The sequence below is a fragment of the Megascapheus bottae genome, chromosome 10, assembly GCF_031878675.1.
Source record: "Megascapheus bottae isolate mThoBot1 chromosome 10, mThoBot2.hap1, whole genome shotgun sequence".
NCBI lineage: Eukaryota > Metazoa > Chordata > Mammalia > Rodentia > Geomyidae > Megascapheus > Megascapheus bottae.
This window is the reverse complement of record NC_143518.1, coordinates 7,843,171-7,869,815: the sequence shown is the minus strand read 5'-3', so window position 1 is coordinate 7,869,815 and position 26,645 is coordinate 7,843,171. Positions and strand designations below refer to the sequence as shown.

Sequence of the window (26,645 nt, the reverse complement as noted above, 5' to 3'; positions counted from 1 at the left end):
AGCAATCTATCACTTTGAGCCACAGTGCCACTTCCAAGATCAGCAACTTTGTATTCCATATCTGAGCGACATCATGTGGCATTTATTGTCTATCTTATTTTGCCTAGCACCCATGCTCTAGTTGCACTTTTTTAATACTTCATATTTTTATTCAATGATAGCTACTTTGTACTGCAATGAATGTGGCAATGCGGGTGTCCAGAGATTTCCTCTTAGTGATCTACTGGATTGTATGGCAGTTCCTTTTGATAATTACAACAAACCTAATATTCTCAATGACTGTTAGTATCTAACAGTTCTCCCAAGGGTTCTCTTTCCTTCACCTCCTACTACCACTTGTCATCTATATTTTTATAATTGCCATTCTTATTGGGGCAACAGGAATACTCATTATGGTTTCAATTTTAATTTGATTATCAAAAATACTTTATGTACTTATAAGCCATTGTATTTCTTCCTTCAAGAAATACCTATTTAAATCTATTATCTGCTTGAACTTATTCTTCTATTCTTTTGGAGCTCCCTGTTATGTTCTGGATATTAACTCCTTGTTAGTGTAGTCTGCATATATTTTCAGATTCGGTTTATTTTTTGGTTGTTTCCTTTGACTCAATTGGATGCAATCCCATGTCTTTTCCTTATACTTGACTTCTTTACAAAAATTTTGTCTACAATAACCTGTTTCATAGCTTCTGATTTTGCACTTAAATCTTTTAACACATTTTATTCTTGGTAGGACGTGGGATTTGAACTCTGGGCCTGGGCACTGTCCTTGAGCTGTTCAGTTCAAGGCTCTTCCTCTTTGAGCCACAAAGCCACTTCCATGTTTCCGGTAGCTAAGTAGAGATATGATTTTCTCAGATTTTCCTGCCCAGGCTGGCTTTGAACTGTGATCCTCAGACCTCAGCCTGATTAGTAGCCAAGATGGCAGGTGTGAGCCACTAGTGCCTGGTACATTTGATTCTCATTAACTGGATGCTGGTTTACTCTTCTGTATGTTTCCCTCAGCAACATGTTCTGAATATATTTTTATGTCCTTAACTCAGCCTACAAATCAGCCAGCTCTAGATACATGGATGTCTAGACTCTACTCTGTCCCATTTGTCTGTGTTTATGCCGATAGCTTGTTTCATTTGATTCAGCTCTTTAATGTTTTCAAGTCAGACAATATCTCTTGTTTTGACTTTGCTCAAGATCACTGTTTTGGTTTTGTGTGTTTACATATACATTTCAGGAATGTTTTCCTGCAAAGAAAGTTATTCGCAATTTGGTGTGGACTCACTATGAATAGCAACAGCACTTAAAAACAATATTCTTTCAATCTGTGACATGGGAAATCTCTAATTTTTTTTGTCTTCACTTATTTCATCAATGCTTCACAATTTTCATTGTGGAGATATTCCAAATATTTGGTGAAATTTATTCATAGGTACTTTTTTGTAGCTATTATACATGAGAATGTTTCCTTGGGTTGTACTTATGGCATAGAACAATAGACCATGTCGTGCTTGTATCACATAACACACTAGTAGAGGTAAGCTGAAAGTACCATTGGTGACTGTATAGATCTGATGTACATGCTGAATAAAATGTAGAAAGCAGCCACATGTCCCAGTCCCATGGCCTACACACCCCTTGTGTGTCATGACTACTCTCTCCACTTGGACTGGCATCTTGGGGTGCCTGCTATTTTACCACAGGATAAGCAGGGGACAACAGAGTTGCAGATTTACAAAGTTTATTGAGTGGGAGTGCTATTCTTTCAATAAATAAAAGGACACAATTCCATGAAGTGTAACATAAAAGCAATCTTGGGTTCTGTGCTGGTGACTGCACCATCCCTGTGCAAGGTAGAGTAGTGCACACATGGCCACAGATACCAGACGAGAGCCAGGAGCTGTCTGTAACCACAAATCCAGCCTGGGATACTCAGTAGGACTTTAGAAGAGGTGTATATGTGCAAGCTTCATTTTTTTTTGGGGGGGGGGGATGGGGAGGAGGTGGATTGGGCTTGAATCTGGCCTGGGCACTGTCCCTGAGCTTTTCAGCTCAAGGTTACCACCCTACCCTTGAACCACAGCCCCACTTCCCAGTTTTCAAGTGATTGGAGATGAGTCTCTCAGCTTTGCATGGGCACACACTGTACTGATGAGGAAGTCTACACACAGAGCATTTATTTAGTTTATTCCTAGTCACCCTCATCATCTTCCCACATTATCTTTCTTGAGGTTACTGTCCCAACTTTTTTTTTTCCTTTTTGCCAGTCCTGGAGCTTGAACTCAAGTGTCTAGGCACAGTCCCTGAGTTTTCTCAAGGCTAGAGCTCTACCATTTGAGCCACAGCACCACTTCTGACTTTTTCTGAGTATGTGGTACCAAGGAATCGAATCCAGGACTTAGTCCATGCTAAGCAAGCACTACACTAGGCCATACTCCTGACCTGGGCTCCCCACTTATGCAGCACCACATGCAGGCTAGTATAGGCTCCTGCCAGCCCTGCCTCTTATGGGACCAAACCCTAAGGCAGGCTGGCAGGTTTAGACCTGGTTCTCAGCTAACATACCCAACATCTTCACCAAGGTGGGGTTCGGGGTCCACAGCACATCTTGGAGGGACAGCACAGCTTGGCCTAGAAGGGCTTGCGGTATTCCTGGATGCTCAGGTCAGAGGACCTGGTGTCCAGGGTTTAAGATTTTGGTGAGGGCTGTTTACACTAACTGGCACCCTAGTATGGAGGAGTCCCACAGGGAGAGGGTAGAGTCCTCCCAAATCCCATCTGTACAGCCTTAATGAGACACATTGAGAAAGGCACTAATGCTCCTCCCACTGCTCAACAGGCAGCCTCCCCACCCTCAGGTCCTAGCATGGCTGACAGGCTCAGAAGTCAGGGGCCAGGAGAGGAGAAGGGATTCCTCAATCTCTTATATCAGTGGGGAGCTAGGGCATCCCCAGGCCTGCCTTTTAGCCAGCAGAGAGTCATTGGGGTTGGGCTGCTTGACAGAGGTGAGAAGAGGGGTCGAAGTGTGCCGGAGAAGGGGGTCTCTGGGAAGATGAACAACAGTGACCCATCAGTCACACTGTAGAAGGAGAGATGTCCAGCCTCATAGTCCAGAAAGATTCCCACACGCCTGGGAGGGTCCCGGAGTGGGGAGAAGGCTGGCTCTGTGGAATTATAATAGCTCCCAAGGAACACCAGGATCCAGAACCCATTGCCAGCGGACAGCTCCCCTTTCTCCTTCCGGTTGACATTGTCTCGGCAAACACCCAGAGCCCAGCTGGTGCGGTCCCCAACCTCTACCTCCCAGTAGTGGCGGCCCGAAGTGAAGCGCTCCTGGCCCAACACACAAGGGCTGGGGTCAAAACGCTCAGGGCTGTCGGGCAGGGCCTGCCGCTGCTCTCCTCTCTGCACACATCTTCTGTCCTCAGACAGAACCAGCTCAGGGTTGGCAGTGTCTGGGTCCAAAGTCACATCCACTGTGAAGAAGATCCCAGGGTCACTCAGTCACAGCAGTGCCTGAGTTAGCACCTACCAGCTCAGGCTGTCAGCCAAACTCTTCCCTGTCTTGCCCTGCAGAAGACTCCACCCTCCAGTGACCTGCATCCAGAGAACTGCTTTCCCTCTATATTTCTACTTGCACTGTGGAACATACAGGAGACTGACCTTCCCTTATTGCATCAGATGACTGGAGGAAACCTGACTCTTCTCTACCTCTGGGCCCCATGGGCCCAGTAGGGTTCTGAATGCTCCCACACACACAGACATGGGCTGCTGTCTCCCATCCTGACCCCACTGTCTACCTCCAGGTTTGTGCAGTCCTATAGACTTATCCTTGGCCACAACTGAGGATAGGGCTGCTTTGGATGTCTAAGTAGAGCAAGAAAGAGATCTGGGTTTTCTCCTTGGCTCCTAAAATGTTCTGGAAGCCTCAGAATGTCCTTATAAGACCATCCTTTGTTATTCTCCGGGACTCCTTACCTCATACCTGACCTTCTGCTGGGGGTGGGAGGAGAGAGGGAGGCACAGAGCCTCGGCTTATCAGAGGACTAGCTACCGAACTAGAGACACAGATTTCACTGACCTCCTGGGAGGAGACAGGGGCTGAAAATTGAGTTTAATTATTGATGACTTATAATGGAATCATAGGTGCCCAAAGAATGGGATCTCCCCCAAAACTCGTGAGGCTCAGGTGAGATTATGGGTTGAGAAACCTATCAAGGAGCCAGGAGGATATAGTTCCCAGAGAGCCTGGAAGCTCAGTGCCCTTAGAAACGCCCTGAGCATCTCTTCTTCAGATGTTTTTGCCCTTTATCATTTATAATAGCCCAGGAATAACAAGTAATGCCTGGATTTTGTGTGTCACCCTCATAAATTATCTAACACAAAGGGGATAAAGGTCATAGATTCATAAATCCCAATTCATAGCAAAGGGAACACAAGTGTGGGAACTCTCATAGGGCTGAGTCCTTGGCTATAGAGTCTACAATAACTCCTAGACAATATCGGCATGGAGCCGAATTGCTTGACAAAGCATGGTGTTCACAAAGCTGGCAGACTGTAGTTTGGAGAACCCCATACCACTGACATCATGCATCAGCAGAGGACATTTCTCCAGGGATGCACTGTCCTGGTTCTGAGAATTTGAAGCCTTTGACCCTAGAGTACAGAATATATTCTTCACTGCCTGGAGTTCTTGGCAGCCGCCCCTCTCGTTGTAGTCCAACCACCTGAGGCCTTCATACCTACCTTGAAATCTCTGCAGGGTCTCTACCAACCCTGGGACCCTGCATACGGTCCTCAGCTCCATGGGTACCACCTCCGGAGGCTGCAGCTTCACGTCCTGGGCCCTGCAGGGCACAGCCCAGCTTCATCTTCATGGCTGGCAGCTGGCCCCACCCACACCCAGCCCACCTGCCCTGGGAGGGGTCAAGAGCTCATACCTGCGCAGGGCGTCCTTAATGTCCTGTAGAAGGGAGAAAGGGTTCATGCACTCAGTATCAACACTTATCATCTCTTTTTTGAGGACCCTTCCTCATACCCCTAGACCATAACTTGGTCTTTGCTGACCATGTCAGCTCTATGCTAAAGAAATACATACATGCGGGTGAGAAACCTATCTTGCATAAGGCTTAGACAATGGAAAGCTGGACAGAAGCCTGGAGCACAAGGCCCAGGTACTTGAGTCAGGGTATGGTCCCACCACCACATAACAGCTCTCTCTTATACTTGACCTTATACCATGAAGTCATCCCACCAGGAAGTAATGCTGCCACAGAGGCTCCTACCAAAGCTGGCATCATGCTGTTTGGACTTGGAGCCTTCAAAAGTAGGAGCGAAATAAATCTTTCTTTAACCTGACCTCAAAAAAAGAATCAACACATCCACCCACCCGACACCTTTATATTGCACTTCCAGCTTCCAAAATGACATGGAAATAAATTTCTGTAGTTTAAGGCAGGTAGTTTAAGGAAGGTAGTTCCTAGAAGGCTTATTCCCTTTTGTGTGTGTGCCTATTTGGGGGCTTCAACTCTAAACCTGGGAACCATATCTGAGCTTTTGCTCAAGGCTAGCACTCTACCACTTGAGGTAGAGCTCCACTTCCATCTCTTTTGGCATTTCATTGGAGTTAAGTGTTTCGCAGGCTTTCTTTGCTGATCTCCCTTCAAACTTCAAACGTCAGCCTCCTGCGCATCTATACAGGTGTGAACCATGGGTACTCAGCAGTTTGGTCTTTTTAATTAGTAAGCATGCCTGTAAACTAATCGGGAGGTTGAGATCTGAAAGTCCCAGTTTGAAGCCAGTGCAAGTGAGAGAGTCCAATTAACCACCAAAAAGCCAGAAGTGAATTTGTGCCTCATGTGGTAGAGCACCAACCTCACACAAAAAGCTAAGAAATAACCACTCAGACCCTGGGTTCAAGCACCAGTACTGGAGGAAAAGGAAAGGAAAGGAAAGGAAAGGAAGAAAAGAATAGTAGCCAGTTCACACAGGGACCCAACTCACACTGGGAAGTGAATGAAGCCCATCTCCTCCCCATTCTACACCACTGTACCAACTGCCAAGAGGTTCCTCCAGGTGGGAGAAACAGCAAAGGTTTCCCCACAAACATGTCATTTGTTCTGGGAGAGGAAACAAATCACATACCTTCAAAGGAAGAGACTCACAAGGGAGAGCTCTGAAATCTGAACTGAGTTCACTGGCATACATGGGGATGTGGGGGGCAAAAGAAGCCTGGTATGTTCAATGCAGCTGTAAACTTCCCTCCCTTTCATTCAAGGTGGATAATATGCCTGATCACTGCTTATTTGGAAACAAGTGTGCTGCTGGTTAGTCAGCCTAGATAGGGGTGGCAATGGTGTGGGAGGATAGTGGGATTTGGGCTCTGTGGAGATCAAGACATCTGGCTTGGCTGCCAGGACCCAAGAATGAGCACCTGGAAGTCAGCAAGCTCTCACTTGAGCCCTTACTGTCAGTGAGTATCCACAGGACTGTGGGTGACCATTCTGCCTTGCTGGGAGCCTAACAGTCCTCCTGTTGACCCAGAGCAGAGGACATAACCCACCCCATCTTTCCGTCTCACACTGGCTCACTCCTCCCAGGGACACAGTGCTGCTGGGGTTGCTCTTTGCCCTCACCACACAGACACACTGTGTCCTAGCAGCCGTTCATGTGACCAAAGCTGGGCAAGGGGAAGCCAGAGAGCCAGAGAAGGAAGCTGAGCAGAAAGGAGCAAGGAGCAAGCCAGGAGTGGGGGAAGCAGGTGGGGAAGGATATAGCAGATCAGAAACATACGAGTAAGGGGGCAGGTGGCAGTGGAAGGGTATGTAGGCAGAGAAGCAGGTGGCTTTCTCTCTGATAAGAAATACAGGCAGACAGATGAAATCACCTGCCCTCCCCACCGAAAGGTCTTAGCTATGACTCAAATTCTATATTCACCTACGGCCTCATTTCCAGGTCACACCTTTTTTTTTTTTTTTTTCCCCTAAACCCTTCCCAGCATTGTGGTGTCTAACCAGTTGTGGTTTATAGAGTACTGGGTCCAAAGTTTCGGCCAGATGTGAGTAGCTGTTCACACCTGTAATCCCTACTATTCCAGAAATGGAGGTAGGGAGATCATGGTTTAAAAGCAATCTAGGCAAATATACAAATAACTATTTGAAAAACAAAAACCAAAGCAAAAGGACTGGGGACACAGCTCTGGAACACTTGCCTCCAAGTTCAATCCCCAGTACCACCACACACTCCCAATTAAGTTAGCTAGAAGGGAAGTTTTGAAGGCTCTCACTACAAATCATGAGGTGATGGGTACATCCATATCTTGATGATTTAATAATCAATATATAAAACATACACAATGCAGAAACATCATGCTGCACGCTACATAAACTCAAGCAAAAGTTTCAAAACCTAAAAAAAAATTCCATACATCCCTAAGTTTGTGCCAGTTTATGCACCCTAACACACAAGGCCCTGTCCTATGCTTCTGCCTCCTCCACCCTCCATCTAGAGGTTCACTGAGGCCCCCAGTGTTTTTCAGGTTCCAACTGTCTGACAGTTCATTGAAGACCACAGGGTCAAGGTGAAAGTATTATGATGCCTCTTCTGGGTCCCTGACACATCAGCTGTGACTTCTTGCCAGGGGCTCCTCCCTCCTGTAGGAAGGTCGGCCTTGGGCTTTTCTCCTTCACTCTGCAATCACACATGGACACTTTCCTACATCCAGTACACCACACCAGGAGCAGAATCAACTTTCATAATATCCGTGTGACCAAAATTATCCAGCTGAGCCTGGAGGAAGTGCCACTTACAGCCTACATGGGGACTCTTAGAGGCTACTCCTGTATCTCTATCAATGCCCACTGACCAGGCTTGAGAGACTGAGGCAGAGAGTCTGTGGAAGGATGAGCAAGCTTTTGAGCAGACAGCATGTTCAGTGTCATTTGAGCTGTCATGAGGACACAGGACATAAACTTCCCTCACTTGAGGGAAGACAAGCCAGGTCAGAGAAGAGATAGGATCAAAGAACAAGAACCCATACTTGAGAACAACTCTTCCAAAGTGTAGAGAAGGGAGCCAAGGGATCAACTATTGTTTGAATATTCTCAAAATGCATGTGAGATTAAAGTCCCATTGTGAGGCAGTAAGAGATAACAGATCATAACAGCTTTCTATGATGCAGCCATGAGCATCCCTATCTTTTCTTTATAAATAATCTAGTGTCTGGTTACTATAGCAACCGAACCAAGATGGTACCCAGTGATGAAGGCACTCATCATCATCTAAGGAAGAAGACAGAACAGGGAGTATGGATCTGAAGCTGAGAACAAGTCGGGTTAGAGAGGGCAGCATTCCTCTTAGGGGCCCAAGTCATCTTAGGGCAGTCACAAAGTAGAAAAAGTGCAACAGGGAACAAATACCGCATGCCATCTCCAAGTTGGGCAGGCAGAACAAATATCCATCCACTCTGCTGTGTCCATACAAAAACATTCATGCCAGTTAATAAGAGAAGACAGTGAGATAAATACTGTCATCTTTGTAAGTATAGTCAGCCCCTCTGTATTCTTAGGTTCTGCACATCCACATTCAACAGTTGCAGATTGAGAATATTTGAGAAAAAAAGAAATCATGTCTGAAAATGAACACATACAGGGTTTTTTTTTCTTTTATGTGTTGCCAAACAACACATAAGAGCAACTATGTACACAACATTTACACTGTATTAGGCACTACACACATGACTGCAGGTGTATGGGAGGCTATGGGAAGGTGATATACAAATCCCATTTCACAGAAGGCCAGTGAGCATCCTTGAATTCCAGTTATTTTCTAAGGTCCAGCAAGGAAACACTTAAGAAAAGCCCTGTTTGAGTATGAGGAGGAACACTTCCTTTTTTTATCCCCCCATACTGGGTTTGGGATGGTAGAATACAGGAGAATTTGGCTTAGCCCTGCCAACTTTTTTTTACACAACGGACAGGTCCTCACACACCTGTGTCTGTGCCTCTGGATAATGTCTATCCAGTGCTTCTTTCGATCTCTCATTCTCTAGCCCTCACTGGATCCATTTGTCTCTGGCCCTGAGGACAGCGAAGTCAAGCTCACTGTGACTGGTGGGACACACTGTGTGGCACACCCAGCAGTGATGAGTATAATGGGGCCAGTGGGTATGATGGTTCAAAGTGGGGATATATGTTAAAGGAGGCTACAACACACCCATGTCTGGTGAAGCAAGTAATGTGCCTGTCATGGACACTATGCACCATGTAGAGCCTTGGGAGCTCCACGGGACTTACAAGGATGCACCCCACACACACACCCCCACCTGCTCACCTGCAGCAGCCCCAATGCCGGCAGCTGGCAACGGCTCTCAAGCTCGGCAATGAGTGTGGCCAACTGGGTGCTCTGCTGGCCAAGCCTTGTGGCACCCTCACGCAGTCTCGGCAACACTTCTAGTTCTTCCTCCTCTAGTTTTTGCAGCAGTTTCTGCTCCTCCTCCACCAGCAATTGGCGCAGCCGCTGGAACTCATCAAGCACATTTTGCCGCTGGCTCTCCACCATCTTCTGTAAGATGTAAGAGCAACAGCCTTGTCAGGTAGCATCAATAGACACATGACTTGGAACTTCTCAATCCAAAATCAGCATGCTGGTTAGACAAAGTATACCACCTGGGACTTCTCAGACCCTTAACCCAGCCCACAGAAACCCCAAATCCACCACCACCACCACCTGTTGCTGCCCGGACACAAAGCCTCCATCAGCCAGGCTCCAAATTCATCACCAGTAAGATCCAGTGGCCTTCCCCATACCTGTTCCTCCTGCTACCCAAAGCTAGTTTTCATCATACATTCTATCTGTCTGTTTCTTAAATGCTCACATGTACACAGGTACATGGCAGGCACAGACCAGTCACCCATCCTGACTTGGCCCATCTCAGTGAGGCTGATCTGGGGCAGTGACCATACACTTCCTCCCACTGCCCCCAGGGACCGGGATCCCCTTGTTGGCACCTGCCTGCCACAAGGCACAGGTTTCCTCAGCCTGGGCTTGGAAGAGCAGAGCATCCTCCATTTGCTTCCGCAGGTGCTCCAGGGACTTCTCCAGCCTCCCCTAAGGCAACAAAAGAGACCAGGCAGTCATGAGACCCCCCTGCCCAACACCGAGACCCATTCATAAATACACCCTTTCATATCTGACTTATTGCTCAGAGATCGTCCCCACTGGACAAGCTGAAATTTGTCCAGAGAACAAGAAAGTGTGATGCCCTACAACCGGTGTGTACTCCCGTTGACTATAAGGCTGAGATCCTCAACCTCTTTCTAAAGTGTTTACTGATGATCACAGTAGGGTTTTATCCCTTTTTATAACATTTGGGGGAGGGGGAGGGAGTGCTAGTTCTGGGGTTCAAATTTAGGACCTTGAGTTATCACTTGGCTTTTTCATTCAATATTGGTGCTCTACCACTTAAGGTACACCTCTACTTCTGATGTTTTTTGCTAGTTAATTGGAGATGAGTCTCACGGACTTTGTTGCCTAGTCTGGCTTCTGACTGCAATTATTATCGACTCAGCCTCTTGAGTAGCTAGGATTACAGGTGTGACAAGCACTTGTTAACTCTGCTGTCCTACCCCTGTGCAAGGCTACCAGCTTGCTCCCTGCACAGCCTGCATGCCCAGACTCTCTTGACAGGGCAGTGTTCAAACATTCCCTAGACGGACTCTGAAGGTACCTTCCTCTTCCTTCCAATCAGTCAGCTCACAAGGGCCTGCACCAAGTCAGGAAGCCATGACCTGAGTGTCACCAAAACTCCTAAGTTGAATACTCAACCCTCTAAGTGATTCAGGGCAGAGCCTCGCCAATGGGAATAACTTCATAAAAAGTGCTCCAGCCCCTTCTTAAGGCAGAAGGGCTCTCTCTAAACCAGGAAGTGACCTCACAAACTTAGAATGTGCTATGCCTTCAGCTGAGACTTCTAACTTCCAAGATTGTGTGCAACAGATAACATGATTAAAACAAACACGTATTACAGTCCCACACAGACTTAGAACCCTTCACCTTGGCTCCAAGCCCTTCGGAATCTACAATATTTTTCAGCATCAACATTAGCACACTGGGTGGGTACAACTGTTATTCTTCCTCACTCCAATTTCTCATCTCGATTTTTTTTCCCCTCAGCCCAGCGCACCACACAACGATGGAGCTCTAAAAACAGGCCCACTTGGTGACCTTATGCCTGAGTATAAGGATCTGTTATCTTAACTCAACAGTTATCCGCTAGGGCCTTATAGCTTTCCCTGCGTGACGAAGGTCCCATCCATCTGCTCCTCTACCCCATGACGGAGTCGAGACGGGCCGGTATACTGAGGACCTCTCTCTCTGAGCTCAGCTCTCCAGCAGGAGAGCTCCAGCAGGAACCCCACAATCCCATCCCTTGGTGCTCCAGCCTCCTGACCCCAGCAGGCATGACAGGGCTTCCCAGTCCGGGATCGAGAGGCGTCCCCACCCCGGACAGGCCGCACCGTGGTTCCCGGGCTGCACCTTGAGGTCGTCGGCGGCTTCCTGCAGCGGGCGTACGCGGTGAGCCCAGTGCTCCCCGGAGCTCTCGCAGGCGGCGCACAGCAGGCGCAGCTCCTCGCCGCAGAAGGCGGCCAGCGGCTCGCGGTGCGCGGCGCACACGCCCTGTGGGACCGGCGAGGGAGGGTGCAGGCGCCGCGCCATCTCAGCCATCTTGGCCAGAGGGCGATTGGGCCGCAGGTTCCTCTGCGGGGAGAGCTCTCGGCACTCCGGGCAGGCGTAAGGTCCCTCGGGCTGGCCCCAGCAGCGCCGAATGCACTCACGACAGAAGTTGTGGCCGCAGTCGGTCATCACTGGATCGGTGAAGTAGTCGAGGCAGATGGCGCAGGTGGCTTCCTCCTGGAGGTTAGTGGACAAATCGGGGGCAGCCATGGCGAGGGCCGAACGGAGGAAGGCGGAGATCTCGGCCGGGGCAGGCAGCCTGAACCCGGGCGGCTACGGGATCTTAGGGGGAAGCACGGGGACTCCAGGGCGCAGTGCAGGTGTTTGCGCTCCGGCGATGCGAAGTTCTGGATCCAGACAGTGGGGACTCGAGGAACACCACGCTCCGGCTTCCGGAACGCCTACAGACTGGGGAAATGGCGGCGGAAGCAGGAAGTGGATTTTTTTTCAGTCTGTTTTCCCCTCGGATTGGCCGCGGCCGGTCACGCGTCCCGCAGGAGGGACCCAATTGGAGAGCGTTCTTCCGGAGTGGTGGCTTTTCCTCCCCAGGTTCCCCCGGCCGCGCCCGGCGGTTCTGGGTTATTCTGGGGTCGCTCTGCCAGGGCTCTGCTTCTACCCTGGGAGAGAATGGGGTGCCGGACGGTGCTCAGGAGCCGGGGGAGCTGGTCAGAGAGCCCGAAATCCCGTGCGAGGGAACCCCGAGCCATTTCCCCCTGGCGTTTTCGCCCCCAGCTCGCGCCCCCCAGAACTGGGTGTCATCACACGCGTCAGGGACTGGAGACCAATCGGAGTGATTGGGCATGGGGTCACGGGCACAGATCCTCGGGGAAAGGACCGTGTACTTGGTTCCGGGGTATCTTCTCCATGGAGTTCTGCGGTGCTGATGACCGAGGGCCGTGGAGGGAGGCGTTCTTGGAGAGGAAGTGTTAGGAAAGGGTGCCAGTGGGAGATCTCCCCCTCCCCGCAATATCTTTACTGTCTTTGGATTTTATTTCTTCCCAGAGGACTCGACATTCAGAGGACGCTAGGAAAATCCAGGCGCCGAAGATGAGGGAGGCAGAGGCAAAACAACAAAACCAATATATCTGATGTTCAGATATATATTTAGAAATCGGTCCATTCAGAAATGTCGGGGCCCTTTTCAAAATTATCTCTGAAGCCTCTGTTAATACAGTCTAATAGTCTACTGCTTTGTGATTAAACTGACTCGCAGGCACAGGGATGGCTCTCCTCGCTGGAGAGAAGCCTGGAAGCTGTCCCTGGTGGATAAAGGATCTCGCCTTCTGGAGAGTCCTGGGCACTTCCAGCATCCCTGCGCCTGAGCCCCTATCCCTTCACCCACATGGTCACTGTAGAGATGACCATCTGGCCCGATTTGGGAGCCCCCAAGCAGAAGAACGGCTTCAGGGGTCCAGGGAAGGTAGCCTGGGAATACGTGTGCAAATGGGATCCGTCGTTCACACTGTAGAAGGACACTTCCCCAGCCTGGAAGTCCAGGAAGACGCCTACATAACTGGGAGGGTCCGTCAGTGTGACGGGGAAAGGGGACATGGAAGACATGTACTTTGTTCCCTGTCCCTTGGACAGCTGCACCACCCAGAACCCGTTTTCCGGGGACTTGGGCACTCTGTCCTTCCGGCTCACGTTGTCTCGGCACACGCCCAAGGCCCAGAGCGTGTCCCCAGTGAGATTCATGCCCACTTCCCAGTAGTGCCTCCCTGTAGAATAGCTCTTCTGGCCCACAGCACAGGGATAGGCCATGAACCGTTCCTTGCCAGGGGGTGCGCAGCCCTCTGGCGGAAGGCTCAGGTAACACCGCTGGCGGCTCTCGTACAGGAGGAGGTAGGGGTAGGCTGTGGTTGGGTCCGGCATTACATCCTCTGCAGAATCAGGGCCAGGTAAACAGAGGGGAGAAATAGAGGCCAGTCAATGGCAAAGGCAGGAGAACCGGAACCCTCCTTGGGCTCAGGCAGATGGCAGATAGTGGCCAAATGGCCCCATCTTCTACTTCCTGGAAGTTGTCACACAATCCAGTTCTGAGTCAGAGGTGACTTAGTGGTTCTACTCCCCAACATGGATGGCAATGAGTGAATGAGATAAACTTAGTTCAGCAAACAGAGATTAGGAAAGTCGTGCATTCTGGCAGAATATCCAGGAATAGGGCAGTATAATTTAAGACTTGCCTCCCCGCACCAGATGGTGATCCCTGTGGCTTTGGGGATGGGGCATTGCTGAGACAACTGTGGCCAGTGGCCAGACTCTGGGTCCACACTTACCTTGGAAACTCTTGAGCACTTCTATTTGTCCAGGAACCCTGCACACTGTCTTAAGCGCCATGGGAAGGTCCACCTTTGGGTACTGCACACTCAAGCTGTTCTTCCTCCAGTGAACACAGACTCATGTCCCCTCCAGCCTGCATCAAACCTGCCCTTACCCACCACTGCCACCACCTCCACTGAGGGTGCCCTTATACCTGGCCAAGGTGTCCTTCATATCCTGTGAGAGAGAGAGAAAAAAAAAATGAGAGAGTGAGAGAAAAAAAATGAGAGAGAGGTGGTCTCAACTGGCCTCACCCCTCAAAGTCCTTTCTGTTGTCCACTTTTTATGTAGAGATCAAAGATTGTTCTCTGTAAGATAGTATCTTCCACAGACAAGATAAAATAATGGCATTCGCTGGGAAGTGGATAAGACTAGAGCAAATCATGAGTGAGATAAGACCAAAGGAACAAAAGGAGCATGGTATCCTTGATATGTGGATATTAGATCCAAACAGTACAAAAGTGATGACTCAATATTCAGGTACCCAAGGTTATGGACATGGTCTTGGAGATATAAACATAACTACATAGACATAAAAGCCTGTGATGTGATGTATATTCTATAGACATATAGATTGATATGTATCTATGACGCACAAACCCTCTTAATTTTAACTATGTTCTAAAATCTATGTGCCAGTGATTGCCTATAGAGATTCCCTTCTTGGATACTTGTTTGTTAAACATGACATTTGAAATATGATGTAAAAATCACTGTTATTAAAATCATTCAAAAAAGATATCATCTTCCAAGAAATCAAGTTCAATAATCTCCCTAGAAGCTTTCCTCCTATCAGACCTTGGTGTTTATCCTTACCCTAAACCGTCCTCTCAGCCTATAGCCAGATATGTGTCTGAGGTCAGTGGTGAGGGAAGCATTGAGGAAACTTGAGGAAAGTCTTGCGGAAGCATTGAGGAAAGAACTTGGGAACCCCACCTAGCATGTCTACCCCTTGAGATGAGCGAGCAGTGATTACAATAATTCCACAAACATAACCCTGTCAGGTCATATGGCTGTCTGAAACCTAAGATAGTACAAAATCCTATAGATACTATGCTTTTTTTCCCACGTATGCAATCCAGGGTTGAAATTTCATTTATGCATGAGGTACAGTAAAATGTGAATAACAATAACTTAGAAAAATATAATAACTATAACAATATGCTATAATAAAAGTTGATCTTAGCCAGTCAGTCCTGGCTTGATAGGAATTCCAATTTCTATCCTAGGTGTTGGCTAGTTCCACCTCCAATTTTCTGGGAGCTTGGGGATAGACAAAAACCTAGGCAAACTATAAGGCATTTACTGCTTATACTTACTTCTTAAAGAAGTTATTTATCACTTGAGTGACATTATACCACATGACTGGTGCTTGTGACTTCAAGGATATTGAAACCTCACTTTCTGTGTGTATGTCCTTGTACCCTACTCAATAAATATTTTGTAACATGGAGCTAGGGCACCAGAAGCTGGCAGAAGGCTTCAGGACCCTGGTGTCCCAAACCTCAATTCCACAGTCCGGTATTCTTTACTGCCTTGTCCCTGGTTGCTGTGGGTTGTGACACAGAGCTTTCTTGTTTTCACTTAAAGGAAGCTCTTAATTTCCTACATCACTATGGTAGATTTGATAACCAAAGCAGTTACTAATGACTAGTCCACAGATAACATACATAGTATGGATACAGTTGTCCAAATGATGTGATTCACATCCTGGGTGAGACAGAGAGATGGACAATGTGAGATGTTCCTTTTTTTGTAAAATAAAATCTATTAAAAAGAAATAAAAGATGACAATTGGAAGTTTTTCTCCATTTTCCCCAGCCTGCCTTTCTTGAGGTAAGTGCTTTTTGTTTGCTTATTTTTTCATTTTCTTTGGATTTCTTCCAAATCTTTTTCATGTATAGACAAGTATGTGCCTGCATGCATTTCAAATAGGTAGGATCTAACTGCATATTTTATTGGGTACCTTGCTTCTTGTTTGCTGTGTTGTACCTTGGCACTACTTCCTCATTAGCATCCACAGAGGTAGAACATTCCCTTCCCAGAGCAGGTTCTAATGTGGGGATGAAGCAGGACTGGTTCAGCCAGCCCTCTTCTTGTTGATTTTTATAGATTCCAATCTATTGTCATTAAAAGTAGTACTTCATGGAGCTGTGGCTCCAGGGGTAGAGTATTAGCCTTGAGCAAAAGAAGCTCAGATCAGAAAAAAAAAAAGAAGCTCAGATCAAGTCCCCAGGACAAGCAAGGTGGGCGGGGGAGGAGGTAGGGGAAGAGGGAGGGGAGAGAGACAGAGACACAGAAAGAGACAGAGACAAGAGACACCAAGAGACAGACACAGAGAAACAGAGGCACAGAGAGAGACAGACACAGACAGAGAGATAGAGAGACTGAGAAAAATAAAGATAAAAAGTAATACTTCAGCCAGGGGTGGGGTGTGCACACATATAATCCTGGCACGTGGAAGTAAGTTAAGCCAAGAGGGGAATTTGAGGCCAGCCTAGGCTACATAAGTAGATATTGTCTTACAAAACAAATCAAAAGAAGAAGCTAGAGATATAGCTCAGTGGTAGAAAGCTCACCTCAAGTGCACAATGAGATTTCATATTTGATTGACATGCAATTTAAAATTCATGGATTGTTGAGTTCAGGAATTTTATATGACATATTTTTAGGGTGAGTGTGACCATGGGCAAACTGAAACCTCAGAAAATGAAGCCGTGGATGGAGGTCAAGGCAATATGCAGAACTTCCTTTTATCTCAGCCAGGAGGCACACAGCTATGATGTGGGGAAAAAAAATGGGAGCAAGGGGTGCAGATGAGCATGGTTTGAGGAGTGAAGAGGGTTTGGAATAAAATCCCAAGTCATTTGGGCATTTTAAATATTCTTTAAGAGTCTACCACGTTCCTAGACACCTTTAACACACTCATTAACACCTCTGACCTGGAAAACTCAAGGAATTTATGTTTTCCACTGGTCATTTGCTATAGTTTGGGTATATGTAGTTTATTCCCACCAAAGCTCGATTTAATGTGTCACAATACTAAGAGGTAGTGGGCCTTTAAGAGATGGTAAGTGCTGGGCAACATGGATGGTGGCTTATGCCTGTAATCCTACTCAGGAGGTTGATGGTTCAAAACTAGTCTGGTCCATGATATTCTTTTTTTTTTTTTGCCAGTCCTGGGCTTGAGCTCAGGGCCTGAGCACTGTTCCTTGGACTTTCTCAAGGCTAGAGCTCTACCACTTGAGCCTCAGCACCATTTCTGGCTTTTTTTATGTATGTGGTGCTGAGGAATCCCGGGTCTTAGTGCATGCTAGGCAAGCACTCTACCACTAGGCCAAACTCCCGGCCTGGTCCATGATATTCTTATATCTAATTAAACACCAAAAAAAAAAAAAAAAGTTGAAAGTGAAGCTGTGACTCAAGTGGTAGAGCATTAGCCTTGAACAAAAAACTCTCAGGGACAGTACCCAGTTCCTTAGTTCAAGCCTCAGGACCAATGTGAGCACACACACACACACACACACACACACACACACACAGGCCTCACATACATAATACAATGTATTAGTAGTGGAGAAAGTAGTTGTTTTCAGGAAGCGAGCCTATTCTTGCACTCAAAAACCAGGAGCTAGAAGCAGTACCATGATCTTGGATTTCCAGAACAGTGAGCCAGAATAAATCTCTTTCGTCACAAACTACCTAGTCTTGGGTATTCGATGACAGCAACAATAACAGCAACAAAAAACAGTAAGATAACCACATTTTCACTTTCCAAAACTTAATGCTAACTCTAGGCACAGAATTTTCATGCAGATGTTCTGTATGAGTTTCCTGTTCATGCTATTAATGAAGGCACCTGTTGGCCAATCTCTGAGGCAGAAAAGACCTTCCAATGGGTCAAGAAAAACCAACCTCGTAAGTATGAACAGGCTGGGTTTTTTTCTGTTTACTTTTTATTCTAGTCCTGGGGCTTTAACTCGGGGCCTGGGTTGTGTCCCTAAGCTCTTTTGTTCAAGTGCTCTACCACTTGAACTACAGTTCCATCTCTGGCTTTTAGTGCCCAGACTGGCTTTGATCCATAATCCTCAGATCTCAACCTCCTGATAATAAGCATGAACCACTGGCTCTTAGTTTTGAACAGGCTGTTCTTTTTAATAGAAGACAAATTAGAGTGGCAGGAGATATTTGCTTCAGTTCCATAAATATATGTATGCATGTGTCTTTGAGATCATAGTAAAAAGTGCATTCTGTGCTACAGATTCTAATCACTGTGTATTTGAATGAGACAGATACTCGAATGTGTGTCAATCCAGATCCGCTTATCCCTACCCCATTCCAGGACCATAATATGCAAGTATCTCTTCCCTGCCCCCAGATCACTTCTGCCCATGAAGAATCACAGGTGCAACCAGGCAGTGAGTCTCCTCCATACTAATGGTGAGGCCTTGCTCCAACTCTCTACCTAGTGCTCAGTACCACTTCCTTAGGCCTGGAAGCAGGGAGGTTCCACTAATGTGGGTTGCAGCCTCCTAGGGGCAGAATTATTTCCTTCCTCCAAAATTTCATAGACATTTCCTAACCTCCAGGACATCAGAATGTGACTGTATGATGATCTTTCATTTATTAAGCCCACTGAAAATTGAAAATATAGTGAACTAGGCCTACTGCACATCCCAAGTTAGCAACATGCTCTCATGCTGTATATATTAGGAGCGCACCCTTGGAATCTCATGGCTGGCTAACTTGCTACTGCTACCCAACATGGAGAAGAAATACCACATATTGCTAGCCCAGAAAAAGATCCAAATTCAAAATCCTAAGTTCAATTTGTGCTGATTACATATCATTTTTGCACTCTCATGAAGTTCAAAACTCCTAGATTGAACCATCATGAGTTTGGGGACCATCTGTATTTGGAGACAGGGTCTTTAAAAAGATTTGAGGTTGAATGAGGGCATTGAGTGGCCCTAATCCAATCTGGCCAGTGTCTTTAAAGAGAGGGAGACAAGGACACAAACATACACAGAGGATTATAATGTGAGGATAGAGAGAAAACAGCAGCTACCAGCCAAGGACAGCAGCTTCTGGAGGAATCAGCTCAGCTCTCAGACTTCCAGAATCCAGGACTACAGGAGAATATAGTTTTTCTATGTAAGTGACACTGTCTATGGGGCAGATTGATCATCCCTAACCCAAGAATCTGAAATGTGTCCAAATCTAAATCTTTCTAAACACTGACATGACACCACACTGGAACCTTCTACACCTAACCCCATACAACAGGTTAACTCAGAACACAGGAGAATTAAAAATACTACATAGTCACTTCAGTAAAACATGAATTTCATATTTAGACTCTGGTTCTTTCCCCAGGATACCTCATTACATCTATAGAAAGATTTCCAATGATCTGAAATCTGAAACTCTACTGCCCTAAGCATTTCTGGTAAGGGAAGTGCCTTCTTTGGGGCTACATCACCCCCACAAGTTTAGCCAATGCTAGCTATCCCTGGGCGTAGACAACTCATACCACCCCCCCAATCTCATGGCAATTTAAACAGGTATGTGGTGATGGGTGTACAATCCTGAGGATAGGCAATTTTGTATATCCACAGCCCCAACCCACCAGCCTTACCTGCAGCATTTGGAGGGGCTCCTCTCGGTTCCGATCCTCCAGCTGCTCTAGCAACGAGTGCAAGGAGTGGCTTTGTTTGTCCAGGGAGGCCTTGCTGTTCTGCAGCCTCATCACTGTCTCCTCCTCTTCTTTCTTCAGGGTCTGGAGGAGCCTCCGCTCTTCCTCCACCAGGAAAAGGACCACCTTCTGGAATTCTACCAGGATGCGCTCTCTCCTCTCCTTCGCTTTATCCTGCAGGGGACCCATATCCAGCCATGAGACACCACACCATCTGTGTGATACAGCTGAGGGACAGGCAAGCTCTGCTCCAGAAATCGCTCTGCTGTATCTGCATGTACTTCTCTTGGCCTGTGGTGACTTACTGAACTCCAGCCAAACTGAACTAACTGGATACAGTGACTATAGTGCCAACAATTCTGGAGGCTAAGGCAGTAGAAGGATCACTTAAGCCAGGAGTTCAAGGACAGCTTGAAACCCTGTTTTGGTTTTTGTGGGGGTTTTTTTCTAACCTTAAGCGTGTTGTGGTTTCACAGTTGGATATATCTCAAGTGTTCTAAGTCTGCATCCGTTTTTGTGTGATGCTCCTCCTTCCTACCATATGCACAGTCTCTGCCCTCTTATACTCATATCTTATTTCAACTTAATTCTTGGGTCAGTCACTGACCTTGGTGGGCAGAAGTAACCTTTTTTCCTTCACTGTAGCCCCTACATTGAAGACATAGGAAGATGTCAGAGGCATCTCCTGTCTTTAGTGGAAATGGACTGAGGACACTCTGGTGGATGTGTTGGGGATGAGAAAGACCCCGGAAGAACCCCGACAGCCTGGGCACCTACCTGCCACTCTACTAAGCTCTGCTGCTCCTTGGCTTGCATCTTCTCTGTCTTTTCTATCTCCTCCTGAAAGTACTTCATGTCTTCCTCCAGCTTCACCTGTGGGATTCAAAAAAAAAAAAAGAAAAATCACAGGATTCAGGTCAATGGATTGCCTGCTTTCTGCTCAAACCTGAGTTGTGTTCTCTTAAGCTGCTTGGACCATAACGGACCAGACACCCCACCCCAAAACAAGCCACTTTGCCCATGAAGCAGATCAGAACAAGATACCCCAAATAAATGTAGTTGCAGTAATCTCTCTGAACCTTTTTTGTTCCTATAGCATGAGGGATAAAAGCCACCATATGGAAGAAATCCACCTTGTACAAGGAAAAAACTGTCCTAATCACCAATGAATGAAAATGGAAATCCGTACAGATAAACCTCTTCCTCCACCCTATAACCACTAAGGTCCAATCACATTGTGATTATTCAGTTTCCTTCTTTTTATCTACATTAAGATAGTCATCTAGCCAAGTACCCGTTGATCACACCTGTAATCCTAGCTACTCAGGAGGCTGAGATTTGATGATTGGGATTCAAAGCCAGCCCAGGGCAAGAAAATCTGTGAGACTCTAGTCTCCAATTAACCACCAGAAAGCCAGAAGTGGAGATGTGGTTCAAAGTGGTAGAGCATTAGTTTTAAGCAAAAGAGCTCAAGGACAGTCCCCAGACCCTGAGAACAAGTCCCACCATCAGCAAAATATAAAAGAAGGAAGAGGAGAAGGAGGAGAAGGAGGAGGAGGAGGAGGAGGAGGAGGAGGAGGAGGAGGAGGAGGAGGAGGAGGAGGAAAAGAAAAGAAAAGAAAAGAGAAAAGAAAGGAAAGACTGTGATCCAGAGGACTGGTCCATGAACCCTTGTCCTTCGGGACTCCTCAGAGGGGAGGTGTGGTACACCACTGGCACTGATGCTCTATGCTCCTGACCTGGCTCACCAGCAGCCTAGCACTGTTTTCTCCCACAATTTGAGCACATTTCTAAACAAGCCAGGCCACACGTGCCATGAGCTCACGGAGGAAATAGAACATGACTATGGGAGACTCTAACCCTTCAGAGTGGCTCACTGGGTGAGACCAAGAGCCCTGCAAGTGAGCCTAGGAGCTGACCACAGATAATTGCCTTTGTTGGCTTGGGCTTAGGTTGCCAGGTGTCTGAGCCACGCCCTTGACCCTGGATACTGTTCTCTAGTATTGATCTGGGCTCCTTATTCCCTGGACACCACTTTTAAATCTCTGACTAGAGCTCCTTGTCTCCTGGGTGCCCTTCCCAGTGCTAATCAGGGTCCCTTATCCTCTGCTGACCGAACCTACAGCTGACTTGAGGCCCTCCGCGCGGGTCCCCCCTTCCTCTACCTTGTACTCTTGCACAGCCTCATCCACAGGTAACACCCTGTGCAACTGGTGCTCCCGAGACTCCCTGCAGACAACACAGATGGGGATCTGTTCCTCCAGGCAGAAGAGCTTGAGGGGCTCCTGATGTGCCTGACACAGGTCCCGCTTCTGCATCCCAGGGTGTTGGCGCGCCATTTCAGCTACTTTGGTCAGCAGGCGGTTTGGCCGCAGGTTTCTCTGGGGGGACATTTCTCTGCACTCAGGGCAGGGAAATGACCCCTTCTGTTTCCTCTTCCCTTTCTTGCCTTTCGTCTTCTCCCAGGTCATTCTGATGCACTCGCGGCAAAAGTTGTGACCACAAGAGGTCATGACTGGGTCAGTGAAGTAGTCCAGGCAGATGGAGCATGTAGCTTCTTCTTGTAGCTTTCTAGCAAGTTCCATAGCATCCATGGTTCCTGAGAGGTCAAGGTGAGGATTTCTCCTACAACTCCTGAGGAGTGGCTGGTGCTCTGGCTGGCTTAGTGTGTGTGCTTCTTTCCCATTGCCACTTTACAGAGGAGGATAAAAGAAGATGTTCAAATTGAGGTTAAAAGCTTTTATTTTTAAGCTTTATTAAAAAGCACACAGATGTATCTTGGAAAAGAGTCTCTAAGACTAAATGCTAGCCAAGCACCTCTAATCCTTGTCCACTAAGCTTAACCCCAACCTAACTTCAGACTGCCCAAAAGTCTTCGAAGAAAATACTGCTAAGGGGCTGGCAGTGTGGACTAGTGCTTTCCTAGCATGCACAAATCCCTGGGTTTGATTCTTTGGTACCTCGTACACAGAAAAAGCCAGAAGTGGTGCTGTGGCTTAAGTGGTAGAGCACTAGCCTTGAGAAAGCTCAAGCTCCAGGGCTGGCAAAAGAAAAAGTAGGAAATACTGCTTAGTTACCCGGACACTTTGATATCTGAGCCCTTGACCTGTCTTTTGAGCAAGAGTGTTCTGCTTTCTCCAGAAGTTATCTCTTCATTGTTTTGTTTACCATTCCCCAAACCAAAGTCTATTCTCAGTTGTGTGAATGTTGAGTGAGTGTGTGTGTGTGTGTGTGTGTGTGTATGAGAGAGAGAGAGAGAGAGAGAGAGAGAGAGAGAGAGAGAAGAGAGAGAGAGAGAGAGAGAGAGAGAGAGAGAGAGAGAGAGAGAGAGAGAGAGAGTGTGTGTGTACTGAGTAGTCTTGAACTCTTGCTTGCCTTTTACATTCAAGGCTAGAGTTCTATCATTTGAGCCAGATGTCCAGTTCTGGCTTTTTGCTGGTTAATTGGAAATAGTCTCACAGACTTTTCTGCCTAAGATGGCTTCAAACTGAGATCCTCCTATCTCCTGTGTAACTAAGAGTAAAGGTATGAGTCACCAGCACTGAGCTGGGCTATGCCCAGTGGCAGCCCAGTAGGCTGTCTTCCTGCTTGAAGAGAATGACTACCTTTCCCCCATAAAGCAGTACTCCCACTGCAAGAGGCTTATAAAACTTCTTTTTAAAACAGGCCCTAGTACCAACCAGAAAAGAGAACTGTAGGAGGAATGCAGACCTTTTCTATTATGGAACTAAATTCAGTACAGAAAAGACACAAGCACATTCATCTGTGTACATGTAAACATATGTATATACAAATACAAGCCTTACCTGTACAGACATGCATGCACACACCATACAAAAATGCACAATTGAAAACCCACAGGTGTCTACATGCTTGTCCACACAAAATGTTCACAGCGTTTACATATGCCTGGAAATGAACATGTACAAATGCATGTACACGGAAAAGCTCACACATACATGCTCACACTGCTCAGCAGACATGTAAACACACATGTACTACCTCCGTACAGGAACACATGAAACAAATCTATGCCATGAACAGATCACCCATTCATTGGCACCCTTTGGAGTCTGAATGTTCCACCTCCTGTAATGGAGCCCCAATGCTTTTTACTCTTTCTACTCTTATTAGAATGGATTCAGAGCTGTGAATCCCTTGTGTAAACTCCAGGGGCTCTCTGCTCCGCTCTTTTCAATCCCTAAGGCCTCGAGGGGGATCTTTGAATTCTACAGATATCCTGGAGTGGGCACCACGTTCATTTTATCAGAGCTTTGTGCCAGCAGCACAGGTGGTTCTAACTCTGGGGTTCTCAGCGGAGATGGGGGTGACACTGCTGCCTACCTTGTCAGAAGCCGAGGCAGGATGACGTGAGGGACGGAGTCCTCAGAACTCTGGTCAACTCTAGAGCCCCAAGAATGTACTTTTATGAGATGAAGGCTCGTCCAGGGGACCCATGTGGTCGGAGTAGCTCACGTGTGACCTCCCCGAGGACAGGACGGCGGGGCCATGGCGTCGGGGGTGGATGGAGATCTTCCTCTGGACGCAGCAAGCGTAGCCTCTGGGGGACGGGAGAGGAGCTGGTACTCACAGAGGAGGGGTCCTGCGCTGCCACAGATTGTGGGCCCAAGTGCTCCTGCGGCCTGGAAAAGCTGGGTTTGTGTCGATGAACCCAACACCGAGGTTGGCTTGGGGCCCGCCCCCTAGAGGGGTTTGTGACGTCGTCGGGGGCGGAGTCTTGGATCTGCGCGCCGGGGAGGGGTCCCAGGCTGGGGGTGGGGAACCGCTGGGCCTCACGGCCCCGAGGGGAGCCAGATACTGGCGACGGTGGGGACAGGATGGGGCAGGACTTGTGGGGTGCTGGGTGCGTAAAACGGGTGATGGGAGAAGGATGGAGAACTTGGGTGGGGCTCCTTGGAGTCTCCTGGCCTGGGGCAGGAGAGGTGGGGAAATTGAAGAGTCTGCTGAGGGGTCGCTTAGGATGGGGTGCCAGCCTGAACACCCTTATTGGGGTTAGGTACATCTGGTAATACATCTGCTTCTCTTTCTGGTGCAAGATGGGAAACACCTTCATTCCTGGAAATTTCCTTTACAAAAGAGAAATCTGAGCTGGGTGCTGGTGTCTCATACCTGTATCCTAGCTACTCAGGAGGCTAAAACGTAAAGATTGCGGTTTGAAGTCACCCTGGGTAGGAAATCCATGAGACCTGTATCTCAATTAACCACCTAAAAAACTGGAAGGGGAACTGTGGCTCTAAGTGCTAGAGTGCTAGCCTTGAGCAAAAAAGCTCAGGGGCAGCACCCCCAGGCCCTGAGTTCAAAGCTTGCAAGACTGGCACCAAAAAAGAAAAAAAGAAAAAGAAATCTGTACCTTGATTTCATGTGGAAAAGGATAAAGAATTGATTATTTTGTGCCTGTTGTTTCTAAGTTGCCTTCAGGTTAAAATAATATACAAAAGTGGTATAAACTGAGGTAACATGTCCTGATCCCACCTGACCCGCTGGCTTTCTGCAATATGCTTTCCTCTGGAATGAATCTGAAATGTTGCTAGCAATAGTGTGGCACTGCTTGGAGGTGGTCTGGATGGTTAAGAAATGGAACCTAGTGTAAGCCATTGAGTATGGCCTTAAAGGGGATACTCAATGACTCCTCATTTTTGCTTCCCATGAAGCACATGCTCCCATCATGATGTACTGTCACCCCAAGGCCCCAAAACAATGGAGCCAGACAATTACAACTAAAACCTCTTAAAACATACATCAAAATAAACTTTTCATCCTTTAAGATGATTATCTCCAGTGTTTTGTCATATTTAAAGAAGCTGAGTGGTTGGGAGCCTGGCCTAGTGGTAGAGTTCTTGCCTAGCATGCACAAAGTCCTGGGTTTGATTCCTTGGTACCACATACACAGAAAAAGATGGAAATGGTGGTAAAGTGGCAGAGTGCTTGCCTTGAGCCAAAGTGCTCAAGGACAATGCCCAGGCCCTGACTTTAAGCCCAGGACTGGCAAAAAAAAAAAAAAGCAAAAAAAGCTGAGTAGCAGAGGACTGTGGGAACCCAGAATACACTACACCAGATATGCTGTTGGCATAAGGATTATTTCAAGCTGATAAATTTGTAGGACAGCAAACAGAACAAACTAGAAACATGGAGAAGTGACCGTTTTATAATGAAATACAAATCCTCAAGGGAATTTTCTAAGTTGCCTTTGATCTCTGTTTCAAGATAAGAACTAAACCTTTAACTCCTTATCAAAGGAAAGTCACTGACAAATCTGTATAATACACTTTTTTTCCTGCTACCTCCCCATGATCTTCTTGTGCCCCAAACTGTACAACTACTTTTAGGGATCAAGTGCATGGCTCTGAAAAGAGCCTCTAGGTTAACATCTGCAAAGCCAGGAGCCTGCATGGCCTCCGCTATTCTCAGCAGATTCGGCAGGCCAGCTGGGTATCTTTCAGTATGATGGGAACAGGTTGGTGGTGTTTTCAAAGATCCCTACTCTGGAAGCACTGGTCAGTTCTGGGCTATCTGCAGAACCAGGCACTGAAATGGCAGCTCGCAGATCAACAGCTCAGTAGATTTCTGGTAGTAGCGGGTTTCAGGGAGAAACAAGCACTGCACCAGAACAGTTGCGGTGTGGCTTCTTCACACTGCCAGTGGCTAGAGCACTCTTGCAGGCCACTTTGGTGGCCAGCTGCTTGCAAGGAACCTTGTGATCTGTTGATCCTGAGTGCTGTCTGCTTGGTATGGCCCTTTCTTCTGCTTCTTCCAGAGTGCCTGAGCCCTCCTGTGCCTGCTTTTATAGAGCTTGCAATGTTCCTAGTGGCTGAATTCCCAGTGGCGTGATGGCAGGCTGCACTCTAATTGGTTCATGGGGTGCTCCATTTTGCCACCTGCG

General features: G+C 47.3%; 2 protein-coding genes across 3 annotated transcripts; both read right to left on the bottom strand.

The window, feature by feature from the left end:
• Positions 1–1,381: 1,381 nt before the first annotated feature.
• Positions 1,382–12,042, bottom strand: Trim11 (tripartite motif containing 11). Of its 2 annotated transcripts, none has more exons than XM_090340167.1 (6): positions 11,533–12,042; positions 10,009–10,104; positions 9,328–9,558; positions 4,938–4,960; positions 4,744–4,862; positions 1,382–3,473 (listed from the first exon to the last, which is right to left on the bottom strand). In XM_090340167.1, exons 1-6 carry the CDS (start codon positions 11,938–11,940, stop codon positions 2,926–2,928), a joined length of 1,425 nt encoding a protein of 474 aa, XP_090196293.1. In that variant the 5' UTR covers positions 11,941–12,042; the 3' UTR covers positions 1,382–2,925. The 2 variants fall into 2 exon arrangements, with proteins under 2 accessions (XP_090196293.1, XP_090196295.1); XM_090340169.1 differs by having other exon boundaries at positions 1,383–3,473; positions 4,744–4,844.
• Positions 12,043–12,816: 774 nt separating this feature from the next.
• Trim17 (tripartite motif containing 17) lies at positions 12,817–24,147 on the bottom strand. Its single transcript, XM_090340166.1, has 7 exons — positions 24,089–24,147; positions 21,910–22,435; positions 20,522–20,617; positions 19,688–19,918; positions 14,204–14,226; positions 14,007–14,110; positions 12,817–13,610 (listed from the first exon to the last, which is right to left on the bottom strand). The coding sequence occupies exons 2-7, from the start codon at positions 22,336–22,338 to the stop codon at positions 13,057–13,059; spliced, it is 1,437 nt and encodes a 478-aa protein (XP_090196292.1). The 5' UTR covers positions 22,339–22,435; positions 24,089–24,147; the 3' UTR covers positions 12,817–13,056.
• Positions 24,148–26,645: the final 2,498 nt, after the last annotated feature.

What these genes read in the sequence shown, in the direction of transcription:
- Trim17 (XM_090340166.1), bottom strand. Translation starts at nt 22,338, where the DNA reads ATGGATGCTATGGAACTTGCTAGAAAGCTACAAGAAGAAGCTACATGC. An exon ending in AGGCTGTGCAAGAGTACAAG is followed by an intron (nt 20,618 to 21,909) that starts GTAGAGGAAGGG and finishes TGAATCCCACAG; the next exon opens with GTGAAGCTGGAGGAAGACAT. An exon ending in ATGAAGGACACCTTGGCCAG is followed by an intron (nt 14,111 to 14,203) that starts GTATAAGGGCAC and finishes TGTTCACTGGAG; the next exon opens with GAAGAACAGCTTGAGTGTGC.
- Trim11 (XM_090340167.1), bottom strand. Translation starts at nt 11,940, where the DNA reads ATGGCTGCCCCCGATTTGTCCACTAACCTCCAGGAGGAAGCCACCTGC. An exon ending in CGGCATTGGGGCTGCTGCAG is followed by an intron (nt 4,961 to 9,327) that starts GTGAGCAGGTGG and finishes TCCCTTCTACAG; the next exon opens with GACATTAAGGACGCCCTGCG. An exon ending in ATTAAGGACGCCCTGCGCAG is followed by an intron (nt 4,863 to 4,937) that starts GTATGAGCTCTT and finishes ATGAAGATGAAG; the next exon opens with CTGGGCTGTGCCCTGCAGGG.